Below are 22,808 nucleotides of genomic sequence, written 5' to 3'. Positions count from 1 at the left end.
ACGCCCAAGTTTGACATTATTGTCCCAGCAAAAACAGAACGTTACCTAACGTTAGCGTATGGTTCCCTTATGGTTATTTTTTGGGAACCAATACTTCGAGCAACCATAAACTAACGTTCCAGGAAGGTTTTTGTGTGCCAACCTAAAAATAACTTATACAGAAAGTTCTCTAATGGTTATGTTTAGGTTCTGTTTTTTATTACCATAAACTAACCTTCCCAGAACACAGCAGGGAGGTTTTTGTGTGACAACCTAAAAATAACTTATCCAGAACGATCTAATGGTTATTTTTAGGTTCTATTTTTTACAAGAATAAACTAACATTCTCAGAACATTGCAGGTAGGTTTTTGTGACAACCTAATGAGAACGTATACAGAACGTTATCTGATGATTATTTTTAGGTTCTGATATTTAAATACCATAAATTATCATTCCCAGTAAATAGCAGGGAGGTTTTTGTGACAACTTCAAAAGAACTTATCCAGAACGATGTAATGGTTATTTTTAGGTTCTATCTTTTATAAGAATAAACTAACGTTCTCGGAACATTGCAGGTAGATTTTTGTGACAATCTACAAAGAACCTATATAGAACGTTCTCTAATGGTTATTTTTAGGTTCTATTTTTGTAACCATAAACTAATGTTCCCAGAGAATAGCAGAAAGGTTTTTGTGTGACAAAAAGAACTTATCCAGAGCATTCTAATGGTTATTTTTAGGTTCTATTTTTTATAAGCATAAACTAACATTCTCAGAACATTGCAGGTAGATTTTTGTGTCAAACTAATAAGAACTCACACAGAACATTCTCTAATGGTTATTTTTAGGTTCTATCTTTTATAAGCATAAACTAACATTCCAAGTAGATTTTTGTGACAACCTACAAAGAACTTATACAGAATATTTTCTAATGGTTATTTTTAGGTTCTATTTTTATAACCATAAACGAATGCTCCCAGGACATTGCAGGGAGGTTTTTGTGTGGCAAACTAAAACTAACTTATAGAGCATTTTCTAATTTTTTAGGTTCTAGTTTTTATAACCATAAACTAACATTCCCAGAGAATAGCAGGAAGGTTTTTGTGTGACAACTTAAAAATAACTTATACAAAACATTCTCTAATGGTTATTTTTAGCTGGACAAGAGCTAAGAGGCAGAACCTCGAAAATGCTAAAGCTATTTTTGAGTTTATTATACAATATTAAATAGCATTTATTTAATATTGTATAAATGTTTATACAATATTAAATACTGAAATTTAAAGAAAAATAAACTTCGTAGTCTTGTGGGCATTGAGAGTTCAAGTACCTGCTCGAGGACCTTTCCCAATCCTGACCACCCTCTTCTCCCCCCTCTTCTCCCCAGTCATTTCATGTCTCTCTGTCTCCACTAAAGGTGAAAAATTCCCAAAATGTCAAACTTAAAAAAATCCAACGTGTGCGTGTCCAAGCTTCATAATGTGCTGAAAACTTGCCTCGAGTGAAAGACTCATAGATAGACCACAGCTAATTTGCAAAAGATCAAACTAATAATTACAAACATCACTGAAAAGCTTTATTTCTCACAGGCACAAATTTAAAATTCAGTAATCATTTCATAGTTCCATTTCAATACATGTAAAAACAGACTTTAAAACAGCCCTGATCTCTGTCTCTGCTCCTCAGAACACACCGAGTTAAAAAAAAAAAAAATAAGCTTGTTTTTATTTCTCTTTCATTCTTGCTCATGATAATCAGCTAATAACTTTTTGCTTTCAATACCAGCTGTATAAAATGTTATGCTTAAAAATGTAGAAATTGTCTACTATGCTAATGTATCACTCATACAAGGAGTCTTTCCACCATCCTAAACAAACCTAAACTGTTTGTGAAAGACATTCACTCTAATACAAAGGCCAAAATTCATTTGATTAAAAGAGTTTAACTAAAAGCAGTTTTATATAAAAGCCCACAATGGATCTCTTATAATAAATGTTGTATTATAGTAGCACAAACTCCCTTTGGAGCAGAAATTTAGTAAATGATACATTGTACTCCTCCTGGCCATATTTTAATTGTTAAAAGGCCTGTTGTGTGCATGAAGTCAGGGCTCAGGGTTGCATTATTGCTATAGTCGTGTTAGATGACTGGATGTGTTCCACCTGAGCAGCGGTCTGATCACTGAGGGTTTGGATAGAGCTGCCTGCCTGGTTCTGGCCCAGAACAGTCTCAGAGTATCTACATTGTGCAGAACCACACTGACAGCGGAAGTACTTTTTCTTGATATGCCAGTAGGGATCTCCATAGTCAAACCTGATGGAAAAGAAATGGCAACAAGTTTTAATTCTAGCAACACAGGGGAATTACTTCAATTAGAGTTGGGTGCATGGATGGATGACACAAACAAAACGCATGGGATCACAAACATTTGTTTTAATCTGAAAAGATTTACCCTAACTCGTCTCCAGCTTGAATAGGCTTGCTGGCATAGAGTGCAATTCGAGGAAAGCGCAGGTCCTGGTGTTTGGTGAACACGCGTACAGGAAATAAATTGGGTTCACAAAGATGATTCATAAACCTACTAACGTTACCATAAAATTGGGCATCTATGCAGTAGACCTCTCCAACCTAGAAAACAATAGATGTTACCATTAAACGGACATAAATGTAAGGCAATTCAAAGGATGCATGCACAGACTCAACGTTAGGTTTGAGCTTAATCCAAAACTTTATTCACATTTAAATACACTGTAGTGCCCCCTGAAGGCCACAAGTATAAAAGCAGTGAGCTTGGGAGAAATCTTACATTTTAGCAAACCCTTGCCAAAACCTTTAAACTTGCCTTATTATGCAAGTTGAACATGTACGAGTCATTCTCCCGAACATTAGCTTCTCCATCTGAAATTATTTCACCAGCAAACCTGCACACAAAACAAAACCTCAGGGCACAAGTATTAGACCAAAACAGCATGAGATTAATCATGTCTGAATAATTAATATTCATCTAATGGCTTTCATTTTTGCAGCAAATCTCACATTTAATTAATATCCTTGATGTTGAAGTCAGCAGGAGAGCACTTTAAAAACCAAGCATAGAGTCCTCAGTATTTAAAGTGTTCTGTGTAATTTTCTGCTATTCCTGCTTAAAACCCAGAGACAACTATAAGTAAGCCATTTGTCGATAGCTTTTCTTAAAGTGTCATCACTGTTTTTGTCACAGTCTGATATTGCAACATTGGCTTAACCAATTATGCAAGTTCGGTGTGGGATAACCTGTGTGGCAGAACAACCTTTTTTGTTTTTTCTTGCTAATGGACCAAAAATTACACGCTGCACCTTTAAATACAAAAGTAATTTGGTTTCTAAATGTTCCTAAACGTTCAATGATTTGTTAATCTCATTATTAATGTGTAAAACAACAGATAACAAGAAAAGGGCATACTCGCATATAAATGTTCCCTCAGGAATATCCTGCAGTGCTCTGACTCCCCAGCCCATCCTCTCAGTCTTAAACACCTGCAGTCTCAACCTGAGGATGAGAAACTTACAAAATTACATTGTAAAAAGAAATATAAGACCATAAGTCAAGGTCAATGCAGAGTTTATTAAAGGAATAGTTCACCCAAAAATGAAAATTCTCTCATCATTTGCACACCTTCATACCATCCCAGATGTGTGTACCTTTCTTTGTTCAGCAGAACACAAAGATTTTTAGAAGAATATCTCAGCTCTGTAGGTCCAAACAATGCATGTGAATAGTGATCAGACCTTTGTAGCCCCAAAAATCATATAAAGGAAACATAGAAGCAATCCATAAGACTCCAGTGCTTAAATCCATATCTTCTGAAGCGAAATAATAGGTGTGGGTCAGAAACAGGTCAAAATTTGAATAAAAAAAAAGTACTTAAATATTGTTCTGTTTCTCACCCACACCTAATATATTGCTTCTGAAGACATTGCCTTAACCACTGGAGTCTTATGGATTACTTTTATGTTTCCTTTATGTCATTCTGAGCTACAAAGGTCTGATCACCATTCACTTGCATTGTGCGGACCTACAGAGATGAGATATTTTTCTAAGAAGTTTCGCTTGTGTTCTGCTGAAGAAAGTCATACACATCTGGGATGGCATGAGGGTGAGTAAATGTGAAGAGAAATGTCATTTTTGGGTGAACAATCCATTTAAACATAAACATAATTTACAATATATACACATATATTAATATACAACATATACCGTTCAAATTTAAAAAAAAAAAAAATTCTTTAGAAAAGAAATTGAAGCTTCTGTTCAGCAAGGTAGCATTTAAAAAAAAAAAAATTGTGATCAAATGTTTTTATTTTGAATAAGAGAAGAGAAAAAAAAAAAAACACCACCACACATACATATCTAATACGTACATACAATAATAACAGCAACGAGCCTCAGGAGCATTAAGATTCAGTCAGGCAATTAGCCAGTGACATACAAAGCTGGCCATTTATACATGCAGTTGAGAGCCCCATGTATATGACATCAAGGTATGTCAATATCCACTGTGTAGTTGTAAGAGTCTTAGACTGTTTCCAGCGCATAGCAAGTTTTTTGACTGCAGTCAAGCCAGCTAAAAATATAAGCTTCTGATTCTCTCGTAAATTCAATTAAGTAACAAGATGATACAGAATCAAAATACGTCCAAAAAGATTAATGTTGAAAATTATTATAACTGTTTGAAATAACTTTTTTTCTTTTAATCCCCTTTTCTCCCAATTTGGAATGCCCAATTCCCACTACTTAGTAGGTCCTCATGGTGGTGCGGTAACTCACGGTAATGATATTAGGGCAAAAATCTTATTCATGGTGAGAATTTTTGTATTGTTTTTCTGTAAAAAAAAATAAAAAAAATAAATAAACATAACAGCTGTCAGAATTAACGAATTAACACATGCAATTAAAAAAGTTTAACACGTTCATTTTTCTTAATCGCGATTAACGCATTTACCGATAATATGGCATAAACACTTGTGTGAAGGGGGGAACCTTTGTGATGTGTCCGCCCAGAGTCATTACAATGACGCACACTCCACAAACAGACATGGCGCCAGAGCCCTTCTAACAAGATGAGCCTACAAGCCTAGCATAAAATAGCATAACGCTGCAGTCCCAATGACTTTCTATGGGCGGTACTGTCATAACACTCTACTATGATAGAGCCGCGGAGGTTGTCTCAGTAAATAAAAGAATCTCTGACAGCGTTTCTGACAATCTGGCAAAGAATTACTGAGAACCCAGTGTTTAATACAGTAGACTGGTGATGAGATGAGAGGCAAGTGAGATGTAATCAGCAGGGATGAGCTACCACGCCACCAGAACAGACCACCTCACAAACACACAGGGGGAGACGCAGACAGAAAGAAAATGCTATTGGCCAAGGCTAAAATCCTGACAAACATTTAATAGAGCCATAATAAAAGTATTAACCAGGTTATGACCTTTGAAAACAGCCTCTTAGCTTCAAGTGTGTTATGTTCTTATCTATATTTACTTGAGAGGTAAAGCAGCTCACTGGAACGTATTTGAAGTTGTTGGGGAAGGGCTTGATCAATTTAATTAATCCTTGGTGAATAGAAGTATTGATTTCTTTTCAAAAGCATACAATTTAAATAGTTATTCCAAACTTTTGAATGGTAGTGTATAATAGCCACATTACCGAAGCCCATTCTGTATCACTCTATTCCGGCATGTTCTCCAACAAGAACAGGCATGGTTACACTCAAACAGAAAGGGTGGATCATCTCTGCAGAAATCTCTCAGCAATCTGCGATCCTGGGTACCAAGAGATCATAAACATTCCTAATTTTAATAATAAGCTTTACACATGTGTTTCTCAAGTCACAAGGACATGTTGATTTCACAGCACAGTCATAGTTAGCAATTAGTATCATGTTGTAGAAGGAGGGCAATATGAGCCTAGTGCCAAAGATGTGGCACTGGAAAAATAGATTTTATTTGTATTTCTACATGTCACTGTGTTTTTACAAGGTAATTTATTCAGCTAAAGTGAATAATGTAACATTAGCAGCATCTTACCTTATCATACCAACACCGTATGCTGAGCTGGCCACAGATACAGCTGCTAGAAGCACAGTCATCTTTACAACTGCAGTGCTATACCAGACAGCAAAAGAGAGAGAGTGTCAGACATTTAATACTGCCATAATAAAAGTAAATAAATGGCCATTGAAAAATAGCCTCCTACCTGTAAGTGTGTTATGTTCTCATCTATATTTACTTGAGAGGTAAAGCAGTTCTCTGGAACATATTTGAAGTTGTTGGGGCAGGGCTCATGGTCCACTCCATTCACACACGGCACAGGGACCTCCTCATAGCCTCGAGATATATCTCTAAAAGTTCACACAACAGATCCCTTAAAGGAATAGTTCAACCAAAAATGAAAATTTTCTCATCATTTACATCATGCCATCCCAGATGTATATGACTTACTTTCTTCTGCTGAACACAAATGAAGATTTTTAGAAGAATATCTCAGCTCTGTTGGTCCATACAATGCAAGTGAACGGTGATCAAAGCTTTGAAGCTCCAAAAAGCACATAAAGGCAGCATTGAAGTAATCCCTAAGACTCCAGTGGTTTAATCCATGTCTTCAGAAGTTATATGATAGGTGTAGGTGAGAAACAGATAAATATTCAGGTCCTTTTTTACAATAAATTTCCACCATTGACCAGACCTGACCATATACATGAAGAATGTTGATTTGCCAAAAACAAAAGAAGAATGTAAAAGTGGAGATTTATTAAAACAGGACTTAAATATTGATCTGTTTCTCACCCACACCTATCATGTCACTTCTGAAGACATGGATTTATAACTGGAGTCATATGGATTACTTTTAAGCTGCCCTTATGTGCTTTTTGGAGCATTAAAGTTCTGGTCACCATTCACTAGTATTCAATGGACCAACAGAGCTGAAATATTCTTCTAAAAATCTTAGTTTGTGTTCTGCAGAATAAAGAAAGTCAAACACATCTGGGATGGCATGAAGGTGAGCAAATGAGAGAATTCTCAATCTTATCCATACAAGAATGCCATTTTCCTCCACCGTAAATGGATGCTTCTGTAAAAAAGCACATAATTGAAGCTTTGAGCATAGTATACTTGCATTACCTGCAGAGGAGCCTTTCTCTCTGGCCATCTCTTCCACTCCTGGCATCAGTTAACTTCTTATTGGTGTTCAGGATTATCCACATCTTGGAGTTTATATTACTGCAGTCCAACGGAGTCTCGCCATCCCTGTTCTTCAGATTTACATCTGCTCCTCGGGACAGAAACAGTCTGGAGACAGAACTTCATATTAAGCCACTCTGAAATATCTCCAAGTCTGACATTTTAAAGTCAACATTAAATGGTGTTCGCAATCCATTTTACTTCCATAAAATAATGCATCTCTGAGCGAAAGAGGATTCATTTTAATATATATACACATTACATTATTTACCTCTAAATGACTAAACTACACCATTCATTTTCACAAAAAGTAAGACAATTTTGTCACATTCACTTCAGTAAAGATCTACATTTCTCAGTTTAATTCAGGGAGAAAATAATGAAAAAGGTGTCATGCATTAGGGGCAGATTGCTTCCATCTGCTGGAGAAAAAAATATTTTCCATTAAAATAACCTGAAATTATACAATTACTGTATAACCAGTAGATTGCTGCAGAGGTCTACTCATTTGCCTGATTGTAGCAAACTGATTTGAATATAAACTGATTTGATATCACAAGTTCTGTATTTCGATATATAGTTATCTTGTTTTATCCTTTCACACATTAATTTCCTGTGTGGGGTCAAATTTGACCACAAACATCACAAGTGTGAGTTTCTTGTCACACCTCCACACAACCTCAATCCAGCGCAATTTGATGAAGGAAACTATGTTTTTTAAGAAAGCAAAGTTCAAAAGGGGTAATTTTTTACCCCAAAGCTACATAAGGGTTACAATTTTTTTTTTTAATATGCTCATCATAGAAGAGGTGTATTCAAGTAAATGTTTTGTATGAATTGCATGTGTTATGTTTTTTTTTTTTTTTAAATAGTTTAATAGTTTTGACAAAAAAAACTGCATCACATCATTGACCCTTGCGCATGGACATAATATATATTTGTTTTTTATTTATCACACATTATACGTTTGCACATATACAGTGAAATTCTTTTTTTTTTTTCACATATCCCAGCTAAGCTGGGGTCAAAGTGCAGGGTCAGCCATGATATGGCGCCCCTGGAGCAGATAGGGTCAAGGGCCTTGCTCAGGGGCCCAACAGTGGCATCTTGGCAGTGCTGGGGCTTGAACCCCCAATCTTCTGATCAGTAACCCAGAGCCTTAACTGCTGAGCCACCACTGCCCCCCGTCATATGCACCTGTTACCATCTGTTATTGATTTTTATTATGAATTTTGTGAAAAGAATCCACATTATGATCATGAAAAAGGCTTGTTCTCTACATTGTTTGCTCAATGTCACACACACACACATTTTTCTACTCATGCAATAACAGAACTATAATGGAAGTTTGGGCTGTTTCTACGAAGGATGCTTAAACAGTAGTGTAAAAAAAAATTTTTTTTTCCTGTTAAAAACATACAGTATACATCTAACTGTACACCAGAGGTGGAAAGTAACGAATTACAAATATTCTCGGTACAATATGATATTTTCACATTTTTCTACTTTAAGTATAAATAAATAATAGTACTTTTACTTTTAACTTCACTACAGTTATTTTTTACCACAAATCCAAAGTACAAAAAAATACATAATATTTCTGAATTTTGGAAGAAGAAAGTTATAAGCACTAAATCTGTTTATAAACAAAAACGTGCTGTGTGCAGCACGACGGAAGCCCGCAGGGCACAGCATCATGAGCACAGCAGCTTGCATAAACTGCCGCCGGTGTCCTCTCTTCTCTAGCTTCTCCAAGACTTTCTGCCCTGTCACTATACAAGAACTGTAATACTGTGATTTTCTGCATGTTTCATTTTATTCTGGAAAGGAGCAGTTCATTCAGATTCAAGGGAACCGTCTGAACACGTTTAACCACTGATCAAACTTCACTTGTTTTTAAGGAAAGCAATGTTTTAACTGTATCAAACGTTGACACAATGTAGTCTGACATACAGTTGTGGCCAAAAATATTGGCACCCTTGGTAAATATGAGAAGAAATGCTTTTGTCTTCATTGTTTATCCTTTTGATCATTCATTCAAAATATTCACAAAAATCTAACATTTAATTTGAGATTTTTGTTTTGAAAGGGTCTCATATTTGTTTTTTCTCTCCAAAACACATTTGCCACAATTATTGGCACCCCTAGAAATTCTTATTATAGTAAAATATATCTAAAGTATATTCCCATTCATATTTTACATTTTTTGTACACCTGAGTGACAAGGAACATGAAATTGTTCAGCCATGACTTCCTGTTTCACAGGGGTATAAATATGAGGTAACACACAAGGCAAATTCCCTTAGTCATCCATCACAATGGGTAAGACCAAATGAGACAAAAGGTTGAACTTCACAAAATGGGAAGTGGCTATAAGAAAATAGCTAAAGTATTGAAAATGTCCATTTCCAACATCAGGGCAATAATTAAGAAGTTCCAATTAACTGGAGATGTTATGAATCGGCCTGGAAGAGGACGTGTGTCTATACTGTCTCCACGCACAGTGAGGAGGATGGTTCGAGAGGAAAAAAGCCTCAGCTCCCATCCAACAACAAACTCAAGCATCTTCAGTTTGCCAGACACTAATGGAACATCAAATGGGACCAGGTTCTATGGTCAGACAAAACAAACAGATCTTTTTGGCAGCAAACACCAGAGATGGGTTTGGCGCACACACAGAGGTAGCCATATGGAAAAGTATCCAATGCCCACAGTTAAATACGGTGGTGGATCTTTAATGTTTTGGGGCTTTTTGTTATGACAGAGGTCCTGGACATCTTGTACGGATACATGGCATCTTGGACTCAATCAAATACCAACAGATAAAAATCCAAACCTGACTGTCTCTGCCAGATAGCTTAAAATGGGCCCTGGTTGGATCTTCCAGCAGGACAGTTATCCAAAACAAACATCAAAATCAGCACAAAAATGATTCACTGAACACAAAATCAAGGTTCTGCCATGGCCATCTCAGTCCCATGACCTGAACTCTATAGAAAACCTGTGGGGTGAACTGAAGTGGAGGTCTGAATACCTCAGCAAATGGGGAAAAAACCTGTGATTTCCGCATGGTAGCGCAACCATTTTCAATTGTTCTCATAATAAGAAAATTTCTTGAGTACCAAATTAGCACTTTAGAATGCTTTTGTAAGGAATAGGTGACACAGTATATGTTGCCATCATGGGTAAAGAAATTGAATAATTACCACTTAAAACAATTATTTCAAACCATAACAATAATTTGCATTTATTGATTTTGGCAGTATTTTTGATCAATTTAATGCATTCTTGGTGAAAGGAAGCATCAATTTCTTTCAAGAACAAAAATGTCTTTGTGTTCTAAAAATGGAAGCACATATACTATATATCATATAATGTTCATAAAGTAACTTAAGTAACGTAATTACTCGAGTAGTTTTTCGGCAAACTACTTATTTATTCTTTCTTGAGTTATAATATTTCTCAGTACTTCTACTTGTACTCAAGTGAATTATTTCTTCAGTAGCAATACTTTTACTAAAAAGTAAAAAAAAAAAAAAAACACTACTGCTGTACACTGCTTGTCATTGCAGTATCTTACCTTCTGTTCACTCTTTTTTTTTTTTTAAACTAAACTATTATAATAAACTATTCTCTTGGCTATTTTTGAAAGTCCGCAAAACTTTTGAAAACGTACAACTTAGAATTACCTTCAGCAGTGTAAATTTCAAGTGAACACTAGGAAGGACAAATCAACCCATCGCTAAACTCCCACATAACTGTTTGCCAGTGTTTTCATTACCGGCGTCTTTTCGTAGTGGATTAAGGACTCGCGCGTTCAAGGTTGCCAGATTGCGCAACTCAAGCGAAACACCGGCAGAAAACTGTGCAAGGTTAAAGATCTGATTGTGGAATTTTACCTCTTGAAATCTTGCAACTACAATTATGATCAGCTAATCGCCGTATTTTAAAGTCTGATATTTATCAAACGTAGAGAATTAAAGTATTGTACTTGCATGATTAGTTCTAAGTAATACATGGCACAATTGATCTAAAGGTGATGGTAAGGGGGGACGGTGGTTTTACAAGGGGGATGGTTGCTGGTACTTTTAGCAACAAGGGGCATGGCATCCCCCCGCATCCCCCTCAACTCGAGCCCTGGTGACATCAGCCAAAAAAGTTATTTTAATTTCTTTGGAATAACTTGTGGCGATGAATCATGAACAGTAAGAACTGGGACATTTATTAAAAGTACATTATGATTTAATGTTGAATCCATACGTTTATCTATTTGCTGACAGATGGTGATGAATTGATACATTTAACAAATCTTTTAATTCAAAAGGAATACACTGTTTAGAAATATGTGGACAGGGAGCATAATGTTAATAGTTGCTTTTATATTTAAGTGCGGATACAACCATATCAAGGGTCTTGCTCTCAGTTATCTAGGTGTACTCCCTCTGCTCTGCTCTACACTTACATTACACAGTCCAGCTGGTTCTGTCTAACAGCGATGTGGAGAGGTGAGTCTCCATGGATGTTCACAGCATGAAGGTCAGACCTCTTCTCAAGCAGGAGCTGAGCGATCTCATCACAACCAGAGAATGCTGCCCAGTGAAGGCAGATATTCTCTTCCTTCAAAACAGATCAGATCACAAGCGGAATTCATGTCTAGCTGGTAAAATGTCAAATTCACCACACTGAATGTTATTCCAGAAATCTTTGCTTTATTTGGGCTACAGCTAGGATCTCCCAGACTACATTCTCACAGAAATATTAAGAAACTATTGCATAGACTTGTGAAACAAGACTATTAGATATTTTCACAGTCTTGTTTCAAAGATCATCAAACAATGTGAATTAAGTGTAAAAGTTGCTAAAAGGCAGAACTTTTGAGTTGGAATGCTCACTCACAAACCTTATCTCTCATTTGGACATCAGCTCCTGCTGAGATCAGCAGCTTCACCTGCTCTAGTCGCATGTTCTCTGTTGCCCAGGTGAGGGGAGCCCACCCGCCATCATCCTGACAGCAAGAACAGGAATCGGTCCTTCATTTATGATAATACCTTTATCAACAGCATTTAAGAAGTACTCCAATTTCAATACAGCATCCACATTTCAATAGCTATATAGATGGTTCTGTGTTACCTTACAGTTGACATCTATAGAGGCAGTGGAGAGGAGATACTGCAGCACACCTGTATGTCCCCCTCTTGCTGCCATGTGAAGACATGTGGAGCCTCTCAAATCCTGTGAGGTGGAGACATAAACTTGGCATGCGAATGGCTCATGCATTTAAAACAAAGACGTACCATGATTTAGGCACTTCAAAACCTTATTTAATCCAGTGTGTAGTATAAGATAATCTTAACAAAACATTATGGATTTCACAGCTGACTGACAGATAACAGAGCATAATGCTCGATGAATGACTTCTATAGAAGGCTGCCTATCGTACCTTATGTCCAGTAGAAGCTCCAGCTTTCAGCAAGTATTTTACGGTTTCTAGATGATTGTTCTCACAGGCATACATCAGAGGAGTTCTCTGCTCCGCATCACACATGTCCAGGTTTGCACCAGCCTAAGAGAAACAAAGAGATCATTTACATTTACAAAATTCAGCCTTTCAAATAAGTACTGCTCCACGTACTCGACATCATTGGGCAACTTAAATGGGTTACGTCCATATTAATTCACATTAAGTGACCTTCTATTATGCTTTATTCCATCACGTTAATTACAATTGCCAAATTCTGGCCTGTTAATAGTACCTAGAATAACAAAAACAACAAGAGGTGGTAGATCATTTTCCTATTTGGCTCCTAAACTATGGAATAGTCTCCCTAACACTGTTCGGGATTCATATCCTGAGGTTTACAGAGCCTGCCAGATCCAGCTCTGTTCCTGCTCCCATTGCTACATGTTGCTGAGGATGATGACTAACTGCAGCCTGTGCCAGCCAGATACACTACAGTCTACGGTGATGGACTTCACAGAGGATGATCTGATACCAACTCCAACCGAAAGACATGGGATACTTCATGTGTCACTGCCTAAACCTTGGACTTAGGATGGACCTCACTGAAATGACCTGCCAGTTGAACAACGATGCACCTCACTGATCTCTGCCTGCATCACCGTGGTCTAATGATGGACTGCACTCTTAAAATGGAATACATAGACAATCAATTGATTGCCAACAAAAGCCTACATCAGCCAACCAACAAAGGTAATTCAAGATGGACTTCAAAGACATTAGTCATTAATCTTACAGTTCATCCAAAATCTTGTTTAATAGTTGCCCCTTAACGTTTACTCATTTTAAACCATGACTTGCACTACAAATAAATAACCAATATTGGCATTATATTCATGCTGTTCAGCCAGAGGGGAACTTGCCCCCACAGTGAGCCTGGTTTCTCCCAAGGTTATTTTTCTCCATTAACCTACATCTTATGCAGTTTTGTGTTCCTTGCCACAGTCGCCCTCGGCTTGCTCACAGGGGTTCTAAATACAATTATTATTTACTTATTTAATTTACACAATTTACACACATATTTTTATAAAAATGCACAATGATGACTCTAAGACTTTACAGATATTACAGCTTCATTTTCTGTTAAAGCATGATTTTCTGTAAAGCTGCTTTGAAACAATGTGTGTTCTGAAAAGCGCTATACAAATAAAAATTACTTGATTTAATAAGAATAAATTTGAACGCTGTTTTAGTTTTCCCAAACGCTCTCTATACACATGGCCATTAAAGTTTTTTCCAAAGGTTGCTCATCCACACTGAAACATATCAAAATGCTTAAATCTCCTTACTGCGGATGTGAAAACTCGTTGTTCCATGTCAGTCTGAAGCACAATTATCCTGGTGTTCTACCTCTGGACACTAATTCTGAGTTAACTTCCCGTCGCCTTTGAAGGAATGCAATGTTAAGGTTTGTGGCAGGGTGAGCAACAGACTGACAAAGTGGGTGTGGCGTCAAGCCTCGGTGAGGCATTTACTGAAAATAATAATAAACATAAAATGTGCAAAAATGGGAAAAATAATGGGTCCATGGTGGGAAAGCGTTCAAAGTAAAGGCATAATCTGGCATCCTTGCAGTGAAGGGGGCTTGTATAGGAAGGGGTGGTGTCCACAGTCCGGCAGCCGCACGAGCTCCCCTCGTTGGTCTGTGGCACGTGGGGTGGTGGCTTCCTCGGCGGCCTGTCTTCCCAGGGCCGCAGTGTATGTGAGGGGAAAGCGGCCCGGCATCCATACCTGTCGGCCACCGCGAGTGCTTCAAATCCCTGGCGTTACATCTAATTCTCGCCAGGGGTGCGGGGTGCAGGTCTAATTAGGCCGGAACCCTCCCCGCTCTGTTGCTGGATCTGCGAGGACGCCATCGTGCACACATGGAGATTCGAAGCTGGCTCCCCGAGAAGAGGTGCACTCTACGTTTTTAAGACAGCGGTGATAAAGCCTTATTAACATCAGGTGTGCGTCATCGCTGTCGGATGAGGCTTATTAACTATGCACCTCTTCTCGCTCTCCAGCCCACTCCAATTGTGAGCCTGGCTGAAGGACGGCCATCAGAGGCAGGGCGATGATGACAAGAGGGAGGGGCGGTCATTCAGCCAAAGGATGTACATGGTAGCATTTATCTTTAACAACGCTATCAAAGTGGATAGCAGGCAAAATAATTCTGCTACCATGTGGGCCGCCATCTTGATTGTTTTGGGTTGAATGAATCACATTACTGTGTCACATGACAACATGTCATCGTTTTCCAATGTCTCCATTTTTCCAGTCCACACTACAACACGAAGACAGTGTTTTAAAATGCATCCACTTGGAACAGCATTTTCGAAAAACTAAATTTTCGCTAGACAAAAACACCATCTCAGTGTGGACAGAAGGCCAAAACGTTGAGAAAGATATGCGTTTTCAAATGAAAATGTATTAGTGTGGCCGTTGTCTTGGTGAAATAAAATGTAAATCAAAAACAAAAAAGTAAAACCAACCAAAACACTAAACACTACTATAAATGTAAATATCCCAGATAAAGTGTATACCGATGAAGTACAAAAGAATGGCATCATATCCTGCTGGAAGATCTTAAAAACTTATTTGTAAAGGAACACTGATCATCTGTAAATGAACGTTGTTGTGACCTGTTAACATTAGAATCACCTGCACTAGTATATGGCAGATCTCCTTTTGTCCCTCCTCAGCCGCACAGTGCAGGGGGGTCTTCCTCTTTTCACTCTCCATCCGCAGGTTTGGGTCCACGCCTTCTACTGATCACCATCATAACAACCGCAATAATAAAATCATTTACAAAACTGAACCATGCACATATATAGGACTGACTCCTTGAGAAAGGCCTCACCCAGCATATGCAAAACCCTCTGGAGCTCTCCTCTCTTAGCAGAGAAATAAAGCTGCTTCGGGGGTAGCTTGAACTTCTTATACCTTTAAATAAAAGTAGTAAATACACAGCACAAATGAAAGTAAAAAAAAAAAAAAGTATGGCAAACTTATACTGTAAGTGCAGTGCAATCTGGAAATCTAAGTACTACATAGGTATCACCATATTTATTTTGAGCAAAATATTCAGCTCTATTGCACTTATGTTGGACCAGGACAATACTGATCTATGTTTGAAGCGGATCCTTACTTGCCATCCTCCAGCGCATTCAGAACACTTTCCAGTGATTCTTTAGCAGGGTCTATTGCACAGCCAACAGTAACAGAGTCCAGTTTGCCCCTTCTGTGAGAGAGACAATCATAACAACAGATGACTACGAAGCACAAAATTAATTAATACAACAAACTATCCAATACGAGCTAACAAGGTGGCAAATACATTGAAAATATTAAGGAATGGTCATTCAGAAAAAAAAAATGAAACAGTTCCAGATCAATGCTTCAAAGAACTAGAAGGCCAATGTCTTGATCTTCCTCCACAACAAAACTTACTCCATTAAGGCGGTGTCTCTCTTGTTTGCGGGCACAGCCGCTGTTGGCACTGCACTAACAGAGTCAGGTTTGGGGAACGTGACGTCTTTAGCATGACTAGCCTCCTCACCACAGTGCGGACAGTAGAGCTGACCTCTGATCAGTGAGGCACAGCTCCGGTGAAAGCGGTGAGAGATGTTCCCATCTGGCTGACATTCCATAAATGTCCCCTGAGTTAGACAGAACACTACAAATCTTAGTTTAGCAGTTTCATTGAATCTACACAATATGGGGTGGGCTCAGTTTAAGGTTGATAAACTGTTCAAACATTACAAAGCCAGACTCCTCAATTAAAGTGGTTCATATTAACTCACAGCCCTGCAGAAGAACCCACAGCCTGGGCAGCTCTGGTGTTTCACCATGCCCGCACGATGATCCTCGCACAGCACAAGCAATGGGATCTTCAGAGAAGGACGCATCATTTCCTGCTTCAGAATAACCTTCCGACATAAACTAAGCTAGAAATAAAGGGAAAAATGTTTTGCTAGAAAATGTAATCATTACACTTTCTTGAAATATATTTAATATCACTTTGTTTTTTTTTTTATCAAGCACATCAGTGTAAACAATGAGTGAGGCATAAATAGTATTTACATGGTTCCTTGACTTTTCCAGTCATCTATAATTATTGTTTATGGATTAATAAAGATCATTTTATGGAGCTAACAAAGAGGAATTTCTAGTCTATTAAACACTTTAGGGCTGGGAATAACTAGAAAAATGTAAAATCAATAAAGATATTTTCATTACTTCTTAATGCCATAATTTATTCGTTTTTCTGACTTTTCCAGGCATGGAAATCACAATTTTAAAATTCCCAGAAATTTCCCAACATATACACCACCTTTCCATCTACACTCTCCACAGCCATGCACTTGCCCTCAGCCAGAATCACTACATCTTGATTCTTAGGTGTCTCCATGCGACAGCTACACAGTGGAGGTTCCAACATGTCATCAGCCTCCATGTTCTCTTTATCCTCCGGCAAACCTGATAAGAACCAAAAACACCTGAACTGTTTATTGTAAGCAATGATAACTGGATGAACTACATATTCAGGTGGATCTCTTAGTACAGTTACTATATAATTGTTTTAAGATGCATACCCTAAGTTCTGTCCAACTACACTGTTCGGTTATTCTTTTTATTCAAGTGATTTTTTTTCACCCCAAAATGAAAATTCTCTCATCATTTACTCACCCTCATGCCATCCCAGATGGGTATGACTTTCTTTCTTCAGCAGAACACCAACAGAGATTTTTAGAAGAATATCTCAGCTATATAGGTCCATACAATGCAAGTGAATGGTGATCAGCCTTTGTAGCTCCATAAATCACATAAAGGAAACATGGATGTAATCCATAAGACTCCAGTGGTTAAATCCATACCTTCTGAAGCAATATAATAGCTGTGGGTGATAAATACTTACATTTGTATCTGTTTAAGTTCTTTTTTTACTCTAAATCTCCACTTTCACTTCTACATCTGAAAGTCATTTGGTGCCTGTTTAGTTTCACATTCACATCTGAAAGTGAAAGTTAAAGCGGAGATTTAGAGTTAAAAAAAGACAAATATTGTTCTATTTCTCACCCACACCTATTATATTTGCTACGAAATATTTGGATTTAAACACTCAAGTCGTATGGATTACTTTTATGTTTCCTTTATGTGATTTTTGGAGCTATAAATGTCTGATCACCATTCACTTGCATTGTGTGGACCTACAGAGCTGAGATATTCTTCTAAAATCTTTGCTTGTGTTCTGCTGAAGAAAGAAAGTCATACACAACTGGGATGACATGATGGTGAGCAAATGATGAGAGAATTTTCATTTCTGGGTGAACCATCTCTTCATAAATTGATTTTAGATTAAGTAAACATAAATATTTTACAAAAAGCCTTTATTAAAGAATATTGGTGGTTTCACAGAGGCAGATGCTTATTGAAGGTTTGTATGTATGTTGCTGGATGATCTTACTCCCTTACAAAGTCAGAACTCCAAGCTGCGTGTCTAATTAAAACAAAAAGGGTTTTAAATCTGCCTCTACTCAATTTGAGACCCTCCTATCAAATAAAAAAACAGGGAGAAAGCATGTACATTTTGTGACATTTCACATTTTGTGGCATGAAAAAAGCAAGCAAGCAGTGGAAAGCAATTGTGTTCTGCAAAACCTCAAGTGCAGATATTACCTACCTGTGGGAACTGCTGTGAACATGTTATCATGAGCCAGAGCATGTAGAGGCAGTTCGGTGTATTCTTCAGCACCGCCTTCTGGAACGTCCTCTATTTCTTTGTTCTTGATCGGTACTGCTGCATTTACTCTCTCTACCATTGAAGTCTGTTTCACTGGGCTCTCAGGATCGACTCTGTGTTTGAATGCCTCCTCTATGGACATCTGCCCACCTTTGAATCCAGCTGTATGCAAGGCCTCCTGCTAGAATAGGAAACAAAGATCTCAACCATTCAGACTTAACTGAAACAGATGTATCTTATTTCACACCTAGAAGTAATCAATGTGCAAGGTATTTTACCTGTGCATTTGAGGACAGCGGGATGTTCTGTTTCTTGGACACTTTAGATTTCTTCTTGGGGACAAAGTTATATAACCCCATCTTTCTTTTCTTCTTTTTGGAGGCTGCAAACAAGGGAAGTAGCAAGTCATTAGATTTACTCTCTCATTCTCTAAACAAATAAAATGTAATTTAGCTTATCTTTTTAGTTAAACATGGTCACCTGATTGTGGTGAATCTTTGAGTTCCTGAGGTAACCTGATCTGCTGTGTGGGTTGGGACATGTCTTTCTCATATGCACTCTTCTCTCCGTTCATTATCTATATTGTCAGAAAATAAATTAACAGAAAATAAATTAGAAGTATACTAATGAATAATAAAGAGAAATAAACAGTTGTGTGCAGGAAACAAGTAGCAGTAAAACTACATGTGTATAAGGGAAATATCATAGAAGATACTGTAATTATTTTGGAGATGCGACAAATTTTGTATTAGAATGTGTAAGTATAAGAATGTGTAGATCTACAGGGTCGTAGCAACCATTATAGCAGTAGAGACATGTTCCCCTACACATTTAGATTTTTTTTAAGGGTTAATGTGCCAGGACAGTATAGAACTGACAGGAAAGGTTAGTGAAAACAAATGGCAGGTAGACTACCTTCAGAGTAGTTGGAGCAGGTGCTGGTCTAACCATGGTTTTCCATGCCAAACGTGGTGGAGCAGGTAGCACAGCTATCAACTGCTCTGCAGCCTGCTGTGAGCTTCTCTGGGACACTGGGTCAGAGCCATCGCCTCCGTGTATGACTGCAGGTGACGATATGGTGACGTTACCATTGTCAGAGCTCTGCGTTGTTTGAGCATCTTGTTTAACTTGCTGGATAGTGTCACAGTTTCCTGAGATGCTGTTTCCAGCTAGGGACTTGAGGGATGACTGTCCAGATTGTAACTGAAAACCAGGCCCTGTGGTCTTCCTGCTGCCTGTCTGTTGTTTACCAACTTTTTGAGCAGAGCCGAGAGATTTGGTCTTCCTCCCTTTCTTTGGAGAGTCAGCAGGTCCACCCATACCTATAACCATATCATGAGGAAATATACTCCTATTACTTAATTTTCTATAGTATACTTTTATTCAAGGATCTAAGATATGTAAACAAAATGCATTTTATTTACTTTATATACAACCAATGTAAATGTTTGCTTAAAGTCAACATAAAAAGCCATTCATAGGACATTTTACTTAATGTATTCTGACAAAATGTAGGGTGGGACTTGATTTCATCCATTGGGAATTGGAAAACTGGGTGTTAGGCAAGTCAGGTGGTTGGAGGGGAGTGGTTGAAAAAGTATGAGAGATTGGTGAAATCAGTAAAAAAATAAGTTATTACATTTCAATAAAAGATTACAAACTTTCTAAATCATAAACGTCTCAAAGACATCTGCTGAATGTTTTAATGACATCAGGAAACAAGGGAACGTTTTAAAGACATATTACAGAGCAAATAACCTATAAAAAAAAAAAAAATAAAACATACGTATTTCAGATGTAACCACACACATCAAATGGACGTCTGGGTGATGAATGTGTGCATGTGAAAGATGTTTTTTTAAGTTGTTTGCTCATCTTCAATACGTCTATAAGACGTTTCCTTTCAGGTGTCAATAAGACATTAAGAATATATCTTAAAGACATATATGATTTAAAATGTTTGTTAATCAGATCTTTTTAAGATGTTTTGCAGATGTTAATTATATTGTGACGCTTTTCAGATGAAACGCTCTTACACAGACTTCTCGGAGACGTATGTGTGCTTTCGGCGAATAGGATACATTTTCATTTCATGTTGTTGACTTGTTGACAGACACTGTTGTGTATAGTAATAATATTTTTTATAATATTAATCAAATACATACTAATATAATTGAATAACAATAAGAATAAGCATTTATGACACTGTATTTTGTAGTAGTAGCCTAAATTATAACAAAACTCACCTTTCTTGGACTTGGCCATGGCAGTGGGAACCTGGAGCAATCCAAGAAGACCTCCAAGTTCCTTTCTCTGTGAGAAACCGTAGTGTTAGAAATCCTGTATCTCGAAATCTAGAGCTACCTGTCTCGATAACATATTAGGCATCATAGGCGCGTGCTGACTCGACACTACCATCTGAAACCAAAAATGTTGTCTAAATCGGGCAGCTCACTAGGTTTGGAGAGAACGCCAGCAAATTTGTATCATTGGCTCGTGGTTTTCACTATCTTACTAGCCAAGGAATATTACAACACATGTTAATGTTTATCTCGGATGCAGCGCGCTCACTGTGGGCGGCATTACAATGAAGAACGTGAAACAATGTAGCTAACAGACTCGCATTATTACAACAGTCATAACACACAAAAAAATGCTGCGTTAGTAAGCTGAATCGGTCGTGGTCTGAGATTTTGGCACAAGAATAACTGCTTTACACCTACTTACCCGTTAACTTATTATGGTTTGCATTATTGTAAAACAGCACTTAGCATTCCGAAAGTTTAGGGGCCGTCTCTCTCTTCACTTCCCTGCTTTTGCAACATGCATGCGCTCTGACACTATCATGTGACCAGACTGCGCTCTCTATTGGTAATAGAAGGTAATTGCTTCAAGGGTTTGATATCTCAAATGGGTCCTCAACGCATCCACTTCTCCAGTGTAGCCTACTATGGCAAGCCGATTTAGCTTTTAACGCTCCCAGCTTTATCGTTGTAATTGCATTTGTACTAGTATGTGTATGCAGCCATGTTGGCCCCTGATGCTGAACCTCCACTCGTGCTACACACTTATTACTGTTTGTATGGTAGACATGACAGTTTTTGAGTTAAGAATTGTATTACTGGCAAGCATTTTTTTGCATGTTAGCTAGGACTACAGTCCTGTTCGTTTTTTATTTTCTGTACCTGGATCCTTGACATCAATCTATACAAGTTGTATACAAGAAGTAGCAGTCAATAGTGTATAAGGGAAAGATCCTAGATGATACTGTAATTATCTTGGAGATGTGACCAATTCTGAACAAGTATAGATAGTATATATGTGTAGGTCAATTTGATGTTCATTACTCTCGTAGTAACTGTCGGGACATGTTACCCTACACATTTAGTTTTTTTTTTTTTTTTTTTTTTAAAGATCAAGGGAATATTCTGGGTTCAAAACAAGTTAAGCTCAATCAACAGCATTTGTGGCATACAGGGTTGGGGAGTAACGAAATACATGTAACGGGATTGCGTATTTAAAATACTAGTAACTGTATTCCACTACAGTTACAATTTAAATCATTGGTATATAGAATAGTTACATTTAAAAAGTATTTTGATTACTGAAGAGATTACTTTGCATTTTATTGTCATTTGTTTCATTTAATATTTAGTCCTTTCAGATGGAAAACATTTATACATATAAATGATGCGATCCAAAGTGCATTTGAACAGTGGTGAAACACTTTCTTATGAAGTGTTACATTCATACAAGCAGATGGAGAAGTAATTTTGGAGCACAAGAAATAGAAATAAACCTTGTGTAAATTGTCAGCTTTACGCTAAGCTAAAATGCTATTTCTAGTCATTATACATGCACATTACCCGGCACAATCATATTTTTTTTTAATCAAGAAAATTCACGTTGGATCATAATTTCTTTTTTTCTAGTAAGACCTTTGATATTAGGGCGAAAATCATATTCTTAATATTTGTTTTATTGTTTTCCTGTACAAATATCTAAAAAAAAAAAAACTTAAAACAAGATAAATTTGATTTATCTTGTTTTAGAAACAACACTGCATAAGATACAGTGCATCCGGAAAGTATTCACAGCGCTTCACTTTTTCCACATTTTGTTATGTTACAGCCTTATTCCAAAATGGATTAAATTCATTATTTTCCTCAAAATTCTACTAACAATACCCCATAATGACAACATGAAAGTAGTTTGTTTGAAATCTTTGCAAAAAAAAAAAAAAAAAAAAAAAACCCATGTACATAAGTATTCACAGCCTTTGCTCAATACTTTGTTGAAGCACCTTTGGCACAAATTACAGCCTCAAGTCTTTTTCAGTATGATGCTACAAACTTGGCACA

General features: G+C 37.4%; 1 protein-coding gene across 4 annotated transcripts; it reads right to left on the bottom strand.

The window, feature by feature from the left end:
* Positions 1–1,533: 1,533 nt before the first annotated feature.
* Positions 1,534–21,310, bottom strand: ehmt1a (euchromatic histone-lysine N-methyltransferase 1a). Of its 4 annotated transcripts, none has more exons than XM_051695750.1 (24): positions 21,175–21,310; positions 20,694–20,760; positions 19,363–19,769; positions 18,928–19,024; positions 18,726–18,829; positions 18,388–18,628; positions 17,038–17,183; positions 16,508–16,651; positions 16,155–16,363; positions 15,853–15,945; positions 15,565–15,647; positions 15,366–15,472; positions 12,645–12,767; positions 12,335–12,436; positions 12,105–12,209; positions 11,667–11,821; positions 7,145–7,312; positions 6,219–6,363; positions 6,050–6,127; positions 5,670–5,785; positions 3,422–3,508; positions 2,822–2,900; positions 2,432–2,607; positions 1,534–2,292 (listed from the first exon to the last, which is right to left on the bottom strand). In XM_051695750.1, the coding sequence occupies exons 2-24, from the start codon at positions 20,710–20,712 to the stop codon at positions 2,091–2,093; spliced, it is 3,186 nt and encodes a 1,061-aa protein (XP_051551710.1). In that variant the 5' UTR covers positions 20,713–20,760; positions 21,175–21,310; the 3' UTR covers positions 1,534–2,090. The 4 variants fall into 4 exon arrangements, with proteins under 4 accessions (XP_051551710.1, XP_051551713.1, XP_051551712.1 ...); XM_051695753.1 differs by having other exon boundaries at positions 6,252–6,363; XM_051695752.1 differs by having other exon boundaries at positions 15,366–15,469.
* Positions 21,311–22,808: the final 1,498 nt, after the last annotated feature.

Source organism: Myxocyprinus asiaticus, chromosome 4, assembly GCF_019703515.2.
Source record: "Myxocyprinus asiaticus isolate MX2 ecotype Aquarium Trade chromosome 4, UBuf_Myxa_2, whole genome shotgun sequence".
Classification (NCBI taxonomy): domain Eukaryota; kingdom Metazoa; phylum Chordata; class Actinopteri; order Cypriniformes; family Catostomidae; genus Myxocyprinus; species Myxocyprinus asiaticus.
Note: the sequence above shows the minus strand (reverse complement) of the source record. Positions and strands in the feature narration are given on the sequence as shown.